Here is an 18197-nt window from a genome sequence, read left to right on the forward strand (position 1 = left end):
CCACCAACCTTTCAGTTAGCAGCCAAGCGCTTAACTGTTTATGCCATACAGGGACTCTCTCCTGCCAGATAGAGGAGGTTAAAATAAATACTAAGAGGGAATCATTTTATTTTTACTATATCCCTGGTGTCAAGTTCTGGTTATCCAAATGGTAGACCACATGAGTGTACATGCAAAGTGAGTCTTGACTCACAATCCAAACCTACATAATGTTAGAATTGCTAGAGTTTGATATGACTATAGTCTTTCTTTTAAATATAATAATAATATTTATTGAGTGTTACTATGTGTTGGACATTACCTCATGCCATCCTTATGGCAACCCCATGAAATAAGTAGTATTATTGTTAGTTTAAGGAGCCCTGGTGGTACAGTGGTTAAAGTGATCGACTGCTAACTGAAAGGTTGGTGGTTCGAAACCACCAACCACTCCATAGAAGAAAGATGTGGCAGTCTGCTTCAATAGAAATTTACAGCCTTGGAAACTGTATGGGGTTGCTGTGAGTCAGAATTAACTTGATGGCAGTGGTTTTGTTCTTATTTTACACGTAGGAAATTGAAGCTTAGAGTAATTAAGTAACTTCTCAAGGTTACACAGCTAGTAAATGCCAGAGGCAGTATTTAAGCCTTGCTCAATCTGACTTCAACACCCAAGTTCTTAACCACCATGTTTTGGCTTTACATTGCCATCCATGGCCTCTCATCACTATCTGAGCCAGGACTACAGTTCCATTCTTAGAAGTAAGAAGATCGAGCTGGATTATAAGTAAGCTTCTGACTTGTACACTAATGTTTATTTTGGCACTGTTCACAGTAGTCAAAAATGAAAACAATCTAAATGTCCATCATCAGATGAATGGGTAAACAAAATGTGGTACATACATGGAATGGAATATTAGTTAACCCTAAAGAGAAATAAAGTCCTGATACATGCCACAACATGGATGAACCTTGAAAACATTATGCTGAGTGAAATAAGTCAGCCACAAAAGGACAAATATTATATGATCCCACTTACATGCAAAAGGTGAATTATAGAGACCAAAGTTTATTAATGGTTACCAGGAGTGGGAAGGAGATGGAAAAGGAAAGTCTTAGCTTAGGGGAATTGAGTTTCTGTTAATGTTGGTGGAATAAATAATTTGGAAATGGATGGTGGTGATGGTTGCACACGATGAACGTCACCAATGTCACTGAATTGTACGTATAAAAAATGTTGAATTGGCAAATGTTTTGTTATATATATTTTTACCACAATAAAACAAACAAAAAAGAAAACCTCTGTTGAATGGATAAACATATATAATATATCCATATAATGGAATATTATTCAGCCATAAAGGGAAAAGAAGTCCTAATACATGCTTCAAAATTGATGAACCTTGAAAACATGCTGAGTGAAATTAGTCAGACATAAAAAGACAAATACTGTATGATCTCACTTATATGAAATATCTGGAATAGGCAAATGCATAAAGACCAAAGTTATTAGTGGTTACCAGGGGCTGAGGGATAGGGGGGGATGGGGAGTCATTGCTTAAGGGGTACTGAGTTTTTATTTAGGATGATGAGAAACATTTGGAAATGGATAGTGGAGGTGGTTGCACAACATGGTGAATGTAATTAATGCCACTGAATTGTACACTTAAAAATGGTTAAAATGACAAAATATTTTATCACAATAAAAATTTTTAAACATCATCTGTTCAGCATCAAAATAAAGAATTTAATTTTTATTATTTTTTATAAATTATAGCCTTCTTTGTCTGTATAGATTCAATAACTAATAGCTATTCAGCTCTTACTCTTTGCAAGAGATGCTTGGAGATAGTGTATCCTGGTTATATTCACTAAATTTTTTTGTTTGTTTTTGAGTTAACATTTTTATGAAATATTTTTTGCAATATTAACTCTGGCAGATATGTGAAGGAATTACACTATGACTGAAAATTTTGCACTCTGAAGAGGCTTTTATTTGTGTGTATGGAAAATTTTGCTAGCCATTGGAAAATGTGATTTAATTTAAAAGCCACAGAATCTGTAGTATTTTGTAATACTACCCCATTAATTTGCAAAATATTTACTAAATGGAGGCAGTGGAAACTCCTAAATCCTAGTAACCAAAACCAAACCTGTTGCCATCAAGTCAGTTCTGACTCATGACAACCCCATGTGTTACATAGTAGAACTGCTCCATAGGCTGTAGTCTTTATAGCAGCAAATCACCAGCATTTCTTCCATGGTGCTACGGGGTGGGTTACAACCACCAGTCTTTATGTTAATAAAACCAAAAACCAAACTCGTTGCTGTCAAGTTGATTCCAGTCGATAGCAACCATATAGTCGAGCACGAACTCTTTGCACCACCCAGGGATCTTAAATCCTAGTAGTGCGTAAGTAATATAATAAATAATAGCTATAGTTTACAATTAATTCAAAATTATTCTTTTTTATCAAAGTAGAAGTAAAGCTGGCTTCCTAAATCAAAGTATGTTCAACAGTAACTGTTTTCATATTTTAGCCAAAGTGAGAGATGAAAATAATTCAGCATTATGATGGTGCCTTTACTGAATTAGTAATCATTTATTTCTAAGAGATACTGCTTCCCTTAGTATAATGTCTTGATTAGAAGCATATTGATTCAAGTGTAGTTCCCAGTTGATTTATAGGATAGTGAAATACAGCTTTCAGTTATGTTGAGACAGGGTCATTCTTCTACACTGTCAGAAGAAAAGCCTCAGATAGTGTAAAAAATAGTGGAAGACAGGAAAAGAGGGACAGAATACAGAGGGACCCTATTACATCTATAGGATTGTCATCTTCCAAAATCCTGTTGTTGTGGAATTGATTCTACTCATGGTGACCCCACACATTAAAGAGTAGAACTGTGCTTCATAGGGTTTTCAGTGGCTACAATTTTACAGGAGTAAATCATGAGGACTTTCTTCTGTGGCACTGCTGAGTAGGTTCAAACCACCAACCTTTTGGTTAGAAGCTGAGCACAAACCATTCATGCCATCCAAGGACATGTCATCTCCAGAGTTTCTTGGATGTATTAAATGCTCAATAAGTATTTCTTGGATAAACAAAAGTTCACCTGTATTTGATCAGTGATTGATGCTCAAGGCAGGAAGAAGGAAAGATGAGTGTGACTTTCCCCCAGGGAACTTACTGGGGGCATGTTCAGTGTATAGTCCCCCATCTTTTGTTCCCAAATAGTAAGTACTTGCTAGTGAGCCTTGTTCTGCTGGGAGTGTATCTTATCCTTCAAGTGTGTGGGTGGGGGGGGAGGGCGAGGGGTGAGTGGGAGAGTATGTCAAAAAGGAGAGGAAAGGAGAGATTAATAAGAAACACAATATAAAAGAAAACAGTGTAGCTGCATTCTTGCATAACTGGTAGAGAAATACAGAAAAGAGTACATTCACCATCCTGGAGGTAAAACAGATTTTATCATCAGAAATACCTACCCTGTTAAAAGTATTGGCATGATTAAAGTAAAGCTGCCTTTAGCAAGGAGGTCCTTCTGTTATCTTCTTGCTCATGAATGAGATACATCTTCAAGCCTTTTGCAGACATAAACAGGGGAGTGTAGAACCAATGGTAATTGACAAAGGCCATTTGGTAAGAAAATTGAAGATCACATCTCTTTCTCTCTCTCTCTTTCTCTTGGTATTTGTCTATCACTATGGCTTTGTTTCCATTTTACAGACTCCTATAAATATCCTTATATTTATTGCTACTCTGTAACCCTTTGTTTATAAAATAATGGTGGATAACAAAGACTTAGCTCAGATTAAGTGTTTTCTCTGAAGTTCCTTTCCATCAAAATAAATCCCTGTCTGTCTCAAAGAGATGTTGATTTGTTTAAAAAAAAAAAAAAATTCCATTTATCTTAGAAATACCGGCTTGTTTTGTCTAGACATTTATTCTGGTGAGCCTAATCTGTGTTAGGAACACACATACTTTTTCACTTTCTCACTGTCTCTGCCTTTTTCTGAATCTTTTATGAACAAGATCCTTTGAATCTTCCAGACTTTTTAGTGTTATTTTGTTACCAAATTGGGCTGTGGCTCTGAAGTTCTTCAGTGTTTTGTTTACTGTTATCATTCCAAACAGTCATTTATTTTCTTTTATTGCTCACTCTCTGCCTAGGAGCTCTCCATTGATTACCTTGTATATGTAGACTTTTCTCTTTCTGGAACCAAGCACAATTTTTTTTTTTTTCCTGTCTCTGTGTTACCTATGACATAACGGAAGGAATTAATGTATTCTCTCTTCAACTTGATTTGAAGCACACTGAGCTTCTTCAGTTAAGCCGCATTTCAGTAATTGCCCTGTCTTCTCTTAGGTCTTAATCTCTTGTGCTCAAAGCTCTGGATTCTAATTAAACTTTTCTCTTAGAACACATGGTAAATGTGCTTTTCTTACATGTAGATGTGAGTTTTCTTTTAAGTCAAAAAATCTATAGCTTCCAAACTGAAGGCTGATCATTTCAGCTATTATGTTCCCTCATTTTTTTCTTTAAAAAAAAAAATAAAATGTTAATAATAGGAGAAACTGGGTGTGGGATATATGGGAACTCTCTTACTATCTTTGCAATAATTCTGTATATTTAAACACTGTTCTAAAAGAAAAAGTTTATTAAAAGTACATAAAGGATGCTTTCTTTTTAATTCATAAAAATTTTATAGTCAAGTGCTGTATTTCTCACAAGTCATGAAAAATCTGACAAATGTCAGTGTTCTTTATATGCTTTATCAACTGCTGAGTCAGTAATAAAACTTTGGATCAGCTTGAGAACATTATTTATTCTCGGGATCTTTGTATGATCTTGAACAGAAAATCAATGATATACCTGTCCCATTCCTACATGATCTTACATTCCTGTGTTCCTCTCAAATCTGTGGATTTAGCAACTGATGTGGCTATAGCAACTGGAATGGGAATGCTTATTCCTTAGGAGTTTGTCATGAGTTTAAAGTGAAAATAATCAGCAACACTAGTACCTGATTGAGGAAACAATACTGACCAAATCTTACTGAATTTTTATCTGTGTTTTTTCCTTGGAATTCACAAGGACTCTAACTTTTCATAAGATTCTTGATGTTGTCAGTTAGACTTTGACCTAAACTAACAAACAAACAGCCTGCTGTGACATATTTGAAGATGAAAAGTACCTTTTCTGAAGGTAGCAGTGTTGCATTTTCCCTCAGAATCATTTTATAGCCTCACTTAACTTTTGTTTCTAGGTTTCTACTTGACAGAACAGATGATATATCTGGAAAATAGTTGTAGATTTGGGGTTTGGTGACTACTTTATTCAAGGCTCATATAAATTGAGAACTGGTTACCTGACTCTTGCTATGTGGGAGTAAAGATTCTGTTCACAGAGGCATCCATCCTCTCTCTTCCTTGCAGATAAAACAGCTTGGAAAACTTCTCAGGCTAAAAAGTCCTTGCAAAACAAATTTGTATTTGAGGAACTAAGATGCCTTGGGATATTTAGCAAGAGCCCCTGTGAATTTGAGCAAAACTGAAACTTTAAAATGGAAAAAAAACTACTTCTCACGTTAGCTAACCCCACTGCACTCAGCATTAGACAGTACCAAGTGTTTTAGCCATTTGCTATCTATCTTAATAACATCTTATACAATTAGAAAAATGAATCTCTTGATTAAAAATTGGAATAGCATGTTCCTGAGGTAGTCAGTATACAACATGTTCTACATACAATTGTGAAAATTGTCAGTAGCTATCATCAAGATTGGTTTAAAAAAAAAGTTCTGTGGCTGATATTTTGTAATTATTGAGTTCAGATATTCTTTTACTCAGTGGCTTTTACTTTCATAATGAAAAAGTTGATTTTGTTTGTGACATGTAGAACTCTAGAGACAGAAGGAATTAGTAGGTAAATTGTAGTTTTCCTTTAAGATAATTTGAGTTTCGTCAGGAAAGGTAAGCTCAGAGTGCTGAAATGCTGCTGAAGTAAGCTGTTTTACTCCTCCCATAGAGGTCTTAATGTATGCAACTTTGAATTCAGAGATGATCACACTTACATATTCTGAGTGCTAGAGAAGTGAAAGAGCAATTTAAAATGTAACTGCTTACTTGCACATTTATTTAGTGAAGTTTCCAAAGTAACTATTCTTTTTCACTGCCATCTCCCTAAGTATGCACATAACATTTTCACTGGATTCTTTGAAATTCAATCCTTAAAAGTAGATTGTTTGTTTAATAAGAGATATATTGGATCAGTCCCAGTTATTTCATGATTTTTGACACTTGTCACCTGTAAAGAGAAGTTGACCTCTCTCTACAGCTTATCTTCACCTTAGTTTCTCTTCCTACCTACCAGAATCCAGTGGACTGCAGCAAAGCCAAGAAGCTAGTGTGTAATATCAATAAAGGCTGTGGCTATGGCTGTCAACTCCATCATGTGGTCTACTGCTTCATGATTGCATATGGCACCCAGCGAACACTCATCTTGGAATCTCAGAATTGGCGCTATGCTACTGGTGGATGGGAGACTGTGTTTAGACCTGTAAGTGAGACATGCACAGATAGATCTGGCATCTCCACTGGACACTGGTCAGGTAAGAAGCCTGTGCAATATGTCAGAATCACTACATGACCAAATTACCAAATTTGTAGTCACCTTTTCCTCTGCATTCACGAATGCTGTATCTTATACAGATAAAATCTAGAAGACAGTATTGTATTTAAAGTGTATTTTATGACGTTTTATTTTTTATGTTCATTTTTATCTAGATTTAGCAAAATCACTTATTTTTTCAGGGCACATAATTTACTCTTTTAATAATGATGATGATAATACTACCTGTCAATTTTTTTAGGATGCTTTCACATTATTGAACTCATTTGATTCTCACAATTATCCTATAAGGTAGAACAGTGGATCTGAAACTTTAGCACGCGTAAGAATCACTCAGATGGCTTGTTAAAACGTCAGTTTTTGTTTCAGTAGATTTGGGGTGAGATCTGAGAATTTGCATTTCTGAGAAAGTACCCAGATCCTGGGACCATTCTTTGACAACCACTGAGGTAGACTATGCAGGTAACATTATTGTCATTTTACAAATGAGGACAATGAAGCCTAATTTGTTTATGTGCTTTTAATTTAATTCAATGATTTGATGAGGACTAATGTGAGTAAAAGGAGTCCTGGTGGTGCAGTGGTTAAGTGCTCGGCTGCTAACCAGAAGGTTGACTGTTTGAACCCACCAGCCACTCCTTGGGAGAAAGATGTGGCAGTCAGCTTCCGTAAAAATTACCGCCTTGGAAACCCTATGGGCAATTCTACTCTGTCCTATAAGGTCACTATGAGTTAGATCAACTTGAAGGCAGCGTTTTTTTTTCCTCCTTAATGTGAGTAAGGAACGTCTCTAGGTGGCGCAAATGATTTGCTCTTGAGTACTAACCTAAAGGTTGGCGGTTGGAACCCACTCAGCGGTACTGCGGAAGAAAAGGCCAAGAAAACCCTATAGAGCAGTTCTACTCTGTAACACCTGGGGTCGCAATGAGTTGGGATAGACTCCATGGGAACTAACAACAACAACAATATAAGTAAAGTACTGTGCTAGGAATTATAAAGATATTTAAAGATCAGCAAGAAATTTTCATTCACTCTAAGGAAGTGGTGGAAGAGGGACTAGAATATAAAGTTTCTTACTGCTAGTTTATTACTCTTTCTACACTGATGATCTTTAAAAAAGATTTAAATTGGACTACCTGTGTTAAAATCTTGGCTTTCTCACTTTGTAATCTTGGGCAGGTTACTTAACTCAAGCCTCAGTTTCCTCATCAATAAAATAAGGAGTAATAATTTACTTCCCTCATTGAATTGTTGGTAGGATTAAATTAAATAATATATGGAATACACTTAGCACAGCACCTGATATATGAGCTACAGTAATTGCTTGTTGTTGGGTGCCATCGAGTTGATTACAACTCGTAGCTACCCCATGTGACTGAGTAGAACTGCCCCGTAGGATTTTTTTTGGCTGTAATCTTTATGGAAGCAGATTGCCATGTCTTCTTCCTTGGAGTTAATGTAATTGCTAGCTATTATTAATAGCTTTTATTAATTCAGCAAATATATAGTGGTGCCTGCAGTGTGCCAGATACTGAGTTAAGGAAGTTCATTATCTAAGGACAATGTACTGTCTTTGCACTCACATCTTGTGAGAAGTCAAACATTTTTTCAAAAAACTGAGATATTTCAGTTAATATAATTTCTCATGTGATTGGGTCCCTTTTCTCACAAGTTAAGACACTAGATTTGGAATAGGAAGCTGTGTCATTGGCAAAGTAAGTAACTTTAGTTCCTTTGTTTCTTTTTGCCTCCTTTAGAAAAAAATCAATACCTGACTCTTCACAGAATTGTCATGAAACTTAATTGGATAATTTCTGTAAAATGCTTTGAATTGCTGTATAAGGGGAATATACAGATTAAAAGTACTATCGTGTAATGTGATTTTTGTCTTCCCTAGGGTGATTTAGAAGCCTGTTCTCTTTATCTACTTTTTTTTTTTTTTTGGTAACTCACTTCAAATTGTAAAGTGAACCTCTTAATCTAGAACTGAGCTGAGCTTTAGTTTTGAGGTTGCCTCTTCAGCTGATCTGGTCAGCAGTTTATAGCTGGTATTAACAGGAGCCCTGGTGGCATAGTGGTTAAGCGCTCAGTTGCTCACTGAAAGGTCTGTGGTTTGAACCCACTAGCCACTCCACGGGAGGCAGATGTGATAGTCTCCTTTGTAAAGATTACAGCCTTGGAAGCACTATGAGGCAGTTCTGTCATGTCCTGTAGGGCCACTATGAGTTGGAATCAACTTGATGGCAATTGGGTTTTTATTAACAGATTAGGTATCAGGGTTAAGAAGATGCTAAATTTGTCAATTAGGAAAAGCAACTCTGCCAGGTTCCCTGTGGCTAATTTTTTCATTTCATGGACTTAGTTCAGTTTTAAGCTTCTTTGATTATGGAATTATATAGCCAGAGAAGGACAGGGTTCCTGTGTTTCACTGTTTCTAGGGAGAGGCAGCTTTTTGAGTGGTAGTCAGTCAGTAGGAAACTGAAAAGTTGGCCTCACTAGATTTATCAAATTTAGTATATAGTTTGACCCCCCCATAGGGTCAGTGTGAGTCAGAATTGATTTGGCAGCAGTGGATTTGGGTTTTGTTGGTTTTTATATGCTACAACTAGTTATTTAGTTTGATTTTAAATCCTTTTGTATACATTTTATAATCTAGAGTGGCAACCACAGAATATGAAGTTTAAAAATGGGTTGAATTTCAGACATTCAGAATTTCTTAACATTACAACTGAACAGGATCTAGAAATCATCCATCCTTTATTCATGCGACATCTAAGACCTAGTAAAGGCTGTGATTTATTTGGGGTCATACAGCCTATAAGTGACAGAACTCCACTTAGCACATTCATTTCTATCTACTCCCAGTCTAAGTCCTTCTTGATAAACTCATACCATACACCTTCCTAGCAGAATAATGGTTAGAGGCATAGATGCTGTTCTGAATTTTGTAGGAACTAAATAAAATAACTAATTTTAATAATTCTGTATCTCTTGCTTCCCCTACCCTGTAACTTGTTCCTCAAACCTTCCATATTGAAGGTATCTTCATTACTTCCAGTATTGAGGAGTTATCAATTGTTTTCTTCTTAGGCATTTACAGTCCCTAATTAAAGAAGTCATTTTATCATGGTGGCACAGAATTTCCATTTTAATTAAGTAGATATTTCCTTTATCACTGCAGATATTGTATAAAATCATATATTTTTCCTTATGCTAATGAATTGAACTGTGCCTTTTTGACACTTGTAATTAATTAGACTAATGACTATTTTCAGTATCCTTGCAGAACTCATCACAACTAAAATAATTTGAATACTAATCTTGTATCCAAAAGAAAAAAAAAAGATTTATGTTTGAGCATAGAGTATTTTTATCTTTGTGAAAAGTATGGTTGCCATCCATACACTATACATTATCTATATTTGTACATTTTAGAGAAATAATTAACATATTCCCAGATTTAGAGGAATCAGAACGAGTTCGAATAATCTCTTTGACATTAATCTTTTAGTTAGCCATAAATCAACTATATACGTTACTGTTCTGACATGTAAAAAGAATCTTGGGATATTTCCCTTGGCACCACTGCCATAAAATTATTATTGTTCATACATACTTGACATGATGTGCCTGCAGGTGGAATTTAGTGATTCTTGTTCAAATCTGTCACCAACTGATCATTTCTGTAGCTACATCATCAATTGTTGTAGGTTAAGTTCTATTTTTCTTCTATATTATTTTAAGTTTGCTATGAAACTATATCCTTTGTAATAAGTACTTTGGTTAAGTGAAGCAAAATATTAAAGATTATGCTTCCAGTTAAAAATAACAAAAATCTTTTCCATCACCTGCACATGTCATGTCTGTTCCTAACAGGTGTGTGTTCTAAAGTTGCTGATAAAATGGTTGATTTCTTTTTCTATACCACAAGGTGTTTCTTAAACCTGAACTAAATACACATCATAGGCCTGATTCTTCCACTTAGATTCTTTATGATAATTATAGAATGGTAATCTTGCCTGGGTATTTAATGATTTGAAGTATCTTCCAAAATCACTGATTAGTTTTTTAAACATATATTGACTTTTTTAGACTATGTATGGCAGCGAGCTTCTAAAATGCTTTCCCAGTTGACATAAGCACTCCTGAATAGATGATTCAGTGATTGAGAACCCCAACAATTCAAACTCAATTCTCACTGTTTTTTCCTTTTAAAAATTGAAAATTTATTCACGTTTAGCAGTTAAAACACTTTGGCTGTTTTGTCTTTCCTTCTATTATCTTTTTTTACACAGCATAATAAATATCTAATAAATTGAACTGAATTACTTAATTTGATAAATCTAATTGGCAAACTTCCTTTGTAAATGAAAATAATGAATAATAAAAAATTGTTGTTGTCAGGTGCCATCAAGCCAGTTCCGACTCATAGCAACCCTATGTACAACAGAATGAAACACTGCCCGGTCTGTGCCATCTTCACAATCGTTAAGCTTGAGCCCATTGTGTCAGTCCATCTCACTGAGTGTCTTCCTCTTTTTCGCTGACCCTCTGGTTTACCAAGCATGATGTCCTTTCTCCGGGGACTGATCCCTCTTGATAACATGTCCAAAGTATGTGAGATGAAGTCTTGCCATCTTTGCTTCTAAGGAGCATTTCAGGCTGTACTTCTTCCAAGACAAATCTGTTCATTCTTCTGGCAGTCCATGGTATATTCAGTAGTCTTCACCAACACCATAATTCAAAGGCATCAATTCTTCTTTGATCCTCCTCCAGTATTTTCTCCGCTTATCATTGTGTTGCTTATTGGTCCAGTTGTGAGTATTTTTGTTTTCTTTATGTTGAGGTGTACTCCACACTGAAGGCTGTAGTCTTTGATCTTAATCAGTAAGTGCTTCAAATCCTCTTTACTGTAAGCAAGCAAGATTGTGTCATCTGCATATCACAGGTTGTTAACGAGTCTTCCTCCAGTCTTGATGCCCCATTCTTCTTCATATAGTCCAGCTTCTCAGATTAAGTATGGTGAAAGAATACAACCCTGACATATACCTTTCTTGATTTTAAACCACGCAGTATCCCCTTGTTCTATTTGAATGGATACCTTTTGGTCTATCTGCAGGTTTGTCATGAGCACAGTTAAGCATTCTGAAAAACATGTATAAAAAACAAAAAATAGTGTTTGTAAATATGATGAAATTTGATGCACTAGAGGTTCCTGTTAAGTACATGCTTAGCAAGATCGCCATTTGGTATACTTGTCTAAACTGGATGGTTACCTTCTCTCTATGCCTCATTTTATAAAAAGGTTTTAGTCAAAGAGTTTTAGCATCCTTATACTGGGGCAGCCTTAAAAATAAAAATATTTCAGTAAAAGCACTTGCTATGCTCCAAGCACCCGTGCTGGACTACATGAAGACAAACACAGTCCCTGCCCTGGCCAAGGCATTCTAGGGAGAAAAGCAGACAACTAAATGAACAATTAAAATATGTTGTGATAATGCTTTGATATGTGTAAGTTGAGGATACTCTGAAGCATATATCGAAGACAATTCTGGGATTCTTTTGAAGGGAGTGGTTTTTAAGCTGTGAACGAAAGTAAGAGTAGGAGTCAGCCAGGGAAAGATGTGGTAGAAGAATTTTATGTCATTTAGCACAACATTTGAAAAGAGAGGCAAGGGAGCTTAGAGTTATTGGCAGAACTAGAAGTAGTTCATTGTAGAATTTGAATATTGAGAGACTAGCTAATGTTTCATTTTGAAGGTATGCGTCATTTACAATTTTTATGTGGATAGTTATATGGTTTTGTTCCTTTCTAAAACTGACTGGTTTTAATTCAAGAGTCAAAGCTTTTTTTGTTTTGTTTTTTACATCAGAGTGGGCAGAGTTATAAGAAGTCAAAATGCTCTTGGTGTAATCTAGGGACCATTAAACTCTTTAAGCAAATATCTTACTCACATTTGAGGGAAAATGTTTAGCAAGTAGAGCACAAATTAAATTATACTTTAAATTTTTCCTGTAAAACTAATATTAACATTTACAAAACTAGGACATCTACTGGAATCATATAAATATTCTAAACAGTTTGTATTTTTAATCATGACCAACCTCAGGTAGACTGATCGATAAATATTAAGTAATAATGTGGTTGAAAATCTATAGATATAATAATATACCTATTAAGATAGGTATAGATGTGCTGCTATGTAGTATTTTTATAGTAATGTTTTCAGCCTTTGATAATTAGATTAATAGAAACTGTAAATAAGTACATATAGTATTTTTAGATCCCTTATGCTACAAGAACATTCTGATTTCTCTGTTTAGGTAATGAGAGAAAGAGGAAAGATTACTGGACTGTGAGTTTGACTATGCCTGATCCCAGTTCTGCTGATTTTAGCTTCTGAGCTTCAGCAATTAATTATAACTTCTGAACCTCAGTTTAGGTCTAAAAAAAGCTCATGATATGCAGTGCCTGCCTTCCTATCCACCTTTATATGGCTGTAATCACAAGGGAAAAACTATTAAGAGCCGTATCGGTATTAAGATGATTTTCACATACAGTTTATTTTCAAATTTTAAAGCTTAATATCATATGTAATAATATACAATAATATTAGATTATAAGCTGCAACAACAGGACAGTTACCCTTTTACCCTAAAATGAAATTCAGGCCTTTATTCATATACATTTTTTCCTTTTTAAAATTATAAAGTTAAATGAATAAATTGAAAGAGTTCCAGAGAGGAGAGAATAACTAGAATATTTCTATGTTTAATAAACCCATCTTTTAGTCATAATAGAATTCTGGACCAGTCAAAAACTCTCTGCAAGTTGCTTTAAGCCCAACAAGCAGTTCTCAATATTTTTTTCTATCCCAACACACCTGAGATAGAAGGTAGACTGTCACCTATAACAGTGACTCACTGTAGTTGTTTTAAAACTAGCTGTGTTGGGGAGAAGGGACTGCAGTGCAGGGGGATGATTTAGAGAGTGAGTTGATACTATCTATAGTTGAAAAGCTAGCTATCTTCACTCCAAGATTATAACAGGTCTTTCTGCCCTACATCCCACTCCTTTGAGAATTACTGACCTAAATAAGCGTCATTGTAGCTACATAAGGACTTTTGAGTCAACCTCTATAAAACTTGTTTTACTATTAATGGTCCATAAAAGAAAGAAATATTTTTTGTTTCAGGAATATAAAATAATAACTTAGAATATACGTGTGTCTCAGAAGACCTCAAAGTGCTTTTTACCGTGACAGCTCCTTTATTTTCAGCTTCCCACTTAGGAGATGTATCTCATGTACAGTTAGGAAATATGGGAATAGGGACCTGAAGCTTTGTCCACAGTACAGCCTTGCCCATAGTGAGCCCACATCCTTAAATACAATCATAGATGTTTATTTCTACATTTATCCTACAAATACTTCTTAAATTGAGTTATGAGTAAACCTGGGAAAAGTGAGTCAGAAGTTTACAAGCAGCCAGGATAAACATAGTAAATTTTCCTGGACTATCAGTTTTATTTGATGGTTGTTGTTAGGTGCCATCGAGTCAATTCCAACTCATAGCAACCCCGTGTGACAGAGTAAAACTGCCCGATAGGGTTTTCTAGACTGTAATCTTTATGGGAGCAGATCACCAGGTCTTTTTCCTGCAGAGCCACTAGGTGAGTTCGAACCACCAACCTTCTGGTTAGCAGCCTAGAGCTTAACTGTTGCACCACCAGGGCTCCTTATTTGATGGAAGTAAGTTAAACCAGTTTCAAATAATAAAACAAACAGGATATATAATGGTATAAAATGAAAATCTCGGTAAAACATCAAACTTTAGCCCACTGAGTTAGGCGTTACATCCTCAATAGTATGCGTTTACCCTCTTCTGCTATTGGAAGCATTTTGGTGGAAGGCTTTAAGAAGCACCATTCTATGTTTACGTTTTTAGCTGTTTATATTATCTTAAAGGAGACCCCAGAAAGGAGCAAGACCCAGGTCTTCTGGATTGTTTACACATTGGCAAGACTTGGCCAGAACATAATAGATACAATGAAAGAAACAAACCTACCTCTCCTGATCCCTGCTTAAATCTCAAAGCATTATTCTGTGAGCTGTGTGAGACAATTTTATTAGATCGTAGATTTTGTTTTTGAAATATAGGCTATTGCTAAGAATGAATCTTTTTAATAATACATTCTACCCTTTTTTAGACAGGGCTCTAACAAAATGAGTTCAGAGATAAAAGAGGTGTGACTTAGAAAGTAGCAATGCATAATTAGCATCAAAGTCACTGTGGGGTGGAAACAGTTTCATTGGAAAAGTTTTTGAAAAATTCCCTAAAGTCTATTTAGAACCTATCCAGGGTTGCTAGAGGCAGAAATAGAATCCAGGTGCTCTTATTCCCTGTGGGATGTCTGGGCCACATAGCCTTGATAACTCTCTCGGGAATTTATCAGTGTTTTTGTAAATACTGATACGCTTTTATGTTACAAGTGTGCCTTAGAGATTTGGTATAAATTGAATTATTACAAATCAAGCCATGTTTTAAGCATTCTAGTGGAACTATGTAAGGGATCCCCAAAGGAAATCCTTTCATAAAGCAATCTTTTTTCTAATATGAGCTAGTAGTCCCCTGATTCACCACTTTGTTTTTCTTTCTTTAACGTTTGGATTTTTATGTTTTCTTCAGGCACACCTATGTGCTGTGCATCTTTGAGGCTTAGTCACATTTGGCTTTCAATTCAAAGATCAAAGTATATAAAAGGAAGAATGTAATCCTTCAGTAGCATTTTGATAACAGTCTACTTTGTTTAAAGCATCTAGACCACATTAAAGTTTAGAGCAATTCTACAAATAAGGTAACCGTTGAAATGCTAAAGAAGGTTAAGAATGCCTCCTATTCCTTTTGATTAGTCTCATATCCAGAGCTCTGGGTATGATGTGAATCTAGAATTTCCTTGTCTCTTTTCCTCAGGTTTATGTAAATTATAGGCTAATTCCATAGAATAGGAAATAATATAGTCCATGACCTTTAGTGAAGCTGTATGTATCTTTTTTCCACTGCAAAAGGATATCTATCAATAAAAAAAAAAAGCTCTATAGAGGCTTATACATTAGGTAACATTAACATTGTGTACATACATCTATATTTATTTCTAATAATAAACCTTTTTCCTCCCCATGCATTTTCATTGCTTTTAGCGGAAGTTCAAAAGCAGATTACAGAATTATAGATCCAAGTTTAATCGTTAATATTAAGTAGACTTTAAACTTAATGGAAGTTGTATTCAATGGAAGCAAGAAATTGCAAATAATAATACTATAAGTCAAATTGATTTTCCCAAAAGATATAATATTATAATTGTTACTGTTATTGTTAGGTGCTATAGAGTCAGTTCTTAGTAACCTTATGTATTGTAGAACAAAACGTTGCTGGATCCTGCACCATCCTCACAGTGTTTGAGCCCATTGTTGCAGCCACTGTGTCAGTCCATCTCACTGAGGGTCTCCCTATTTTTTGCTGACCCTCTACTTTACCAAGCATAATGTCCTTCTCCAGGGACTGATCCCTCCTGATAACATATCTAAAGTGTGTAAGATGAAGTCTGGCCATCTTCGCTTCTAAGGAGCATTCTGGCTGTACTTCTTCCAAGACAGATTTGTTCATTCTTCTGGCAGTCCATGGTATATTCAGTATTCTTTGTCAGTACCACAATTCTAATGTGTCAGTTCTTCTTTGGTCTTCCTTTCTCATTGTCCAGCTTTCACATGCATATGAGGCCGTTGAAAATACCCTGTCTTGGGTCAGGCACACCTCAGTTATCAAAGTGACATCTTTGCTTTTTAGTTTTAAAGAGCTCTTTTACCACAGACTTGCCCAATGCAATACGTCATTTGATTTCTTCACAGCTGCTTCCATGGGCATTGATTGTTGGTTCAAGTAGAATGAAATCCTTGACACATTCAATTTCTTCACCGTTTATCATGATGATGTTTATGTGCCCAGTTATGAGCATTTTCTTTTTCTCCGTATGTAGGTATAATCCATACTGAAGCCTATAATCTTCTACCTTCATCAGTAAGTTCTTCAAGTTGTCTTCATTTTCAGCAAGCAAGGTTGTATCAGCTGCATAGTGCAGGTTGTTATTGAGTGTCTTCCTCCAATCCTGATGCCATGTTCTTTCTTCATATAGTCCAGCTTCTCAGATTCTTTGCTCAGCACACAGATTGAATAAGTAAGGTGAAAGGATACAATCCTGCCACATACCTTTTTCAATTTTAAACCATGCACTATTCTCTTATTCTTTTCCAATGATTGCCTCTTCATCTATGTACAGGTCCTGCATGAGCACAATTATAATTTTTGTTCAAAAGACTGATGTTCAGTCTTATTCTTAAAGATTTGCAACTGCCACACAAATAATTAATATTTATTTAAGTGTAAATAATGAGGACATAATGCTTGGTAAAGTAGAAGGTCAATGAAAAAGAAGAAGACCATCAAAGAGCTGGATTCACACAGTGACTGCAACAATGGGCTCAAGCATAACACTGATTGTGAGATGGCGCAGGACCAGGCAGTTCTGTTGTACACAGGATTGCTATGAGTCAGAACCGACTCGGTGGCACCTAACAACGAGTGCGTTTATAATATTTTTTTTTGTTTTTGTTTTTTAATTTTATTTTTAATTGTACTTTAGGTGAAGGTTTACGAAACAAATAGTTTCTCATTAAACAGTCAGTACACATATTGTTTTATGACATTGGTTAACAACCCCATGACATGTCAGTGCTCTCCGTTCTTGACTTTGGAGGACCTTTTTTTTTTTTTTGGTAAATATACATAGCCAAAGATACACCAATTCAAAAAATTTCTACATGTACAATTCAGTGACATTGATTACATTCTTCCAGTTGTGCTGCTATTCTCACTATGCTTTTCCAAATTATTCCATCACCATTGTCTTCAACTCACTGTCCCCTAGGCTTCCCATCAAACCTTTTGAGTTGCTGTTGTCAGTTTGATCTCACATAGATAATTCTTTTTGTTGTTGTTGTACTTTAGATGAAGGTTTACAGAACAAAATAGTTTTTCATTAAACAGTACACATATTGCCCTATGACAATGATTAACAACCCCACGACCTGTCAACACTGTCCTTTCTCAACCTCGGGTTCCCTATCACCAGCTTTCCTGTCACCTCCTTGTCCCTGGACTGCTGTGCCTCATTAGTCCCATTTTGTTTTATGTGGCTGTCCAATCCCTGGCTGAACTGTGAACCTCGGGAGTGACTTCACCACTGAGCTAAAAGGGTGTCCAGGGGCCATATACTTGGGGTTTCCCCAGTCTCTGTCAGGCCAGTAAATCTGGTCTTTTTTTATGTGTTAGAATTTTGTTCTATATACTTCTCCAGCTCTGTCCAGTACCCTCTGTTTTTATCCTGGTCAGAGCAGTCAGTGGTGGTAGCCAGGCACCGTGTAGCTGTACTGGACTCAATCTGGTCGAGGCCTCCATTAGTCCTTTGGAGTAATCTTTTCCTTGTATCCTGTTCTCTTCATTCTCCCTTGTTCCCGAAGGGGTGAGAC

The 18197-nt window shown here is 35.8% G+C and overlaps 1 protein-coding gene across 12 annotated transcripts in view; it reads left to right on the top strand.

Moving 5' to 3' along the window:
* Positions 1-18197, top strand: part of FUT8 (fucosyltransferase 8) — a 361848-nt gene that overhangs the window by 269970 nt on the left and 73681 nt on the right. For all 12 annotated transcript variants that reach the window (XM_004370955.2, XM_023726291.1, XM_004370956.2 and 9 more), the window contains one exon: positions 6355-6592. In XM_004370955.2, the coding sequence (XP_004371012.1) occupies positions 6355-6592 (238 nt within the window). The remainder of the gene's footprint in view (positions 1-6354; positions 6593-18197) is intronic.

Source organism: Trichechus manatus, unplaced genomic scaffold (assembly GCF_000243295.1).
Source record: "Trichechus manatus latirostris isolate Lorelei unplaced genomic scaffold, TriManLat1.0 scaffold00010, whole genome shotgun sequence".
In the NCBI taxonomy this organism is placed as follows: Eukaryota; Metazoa; Chordata; class Mammalia; order Sirenia; family Trichechidae; genus Trichechus; species Trichechus manatus.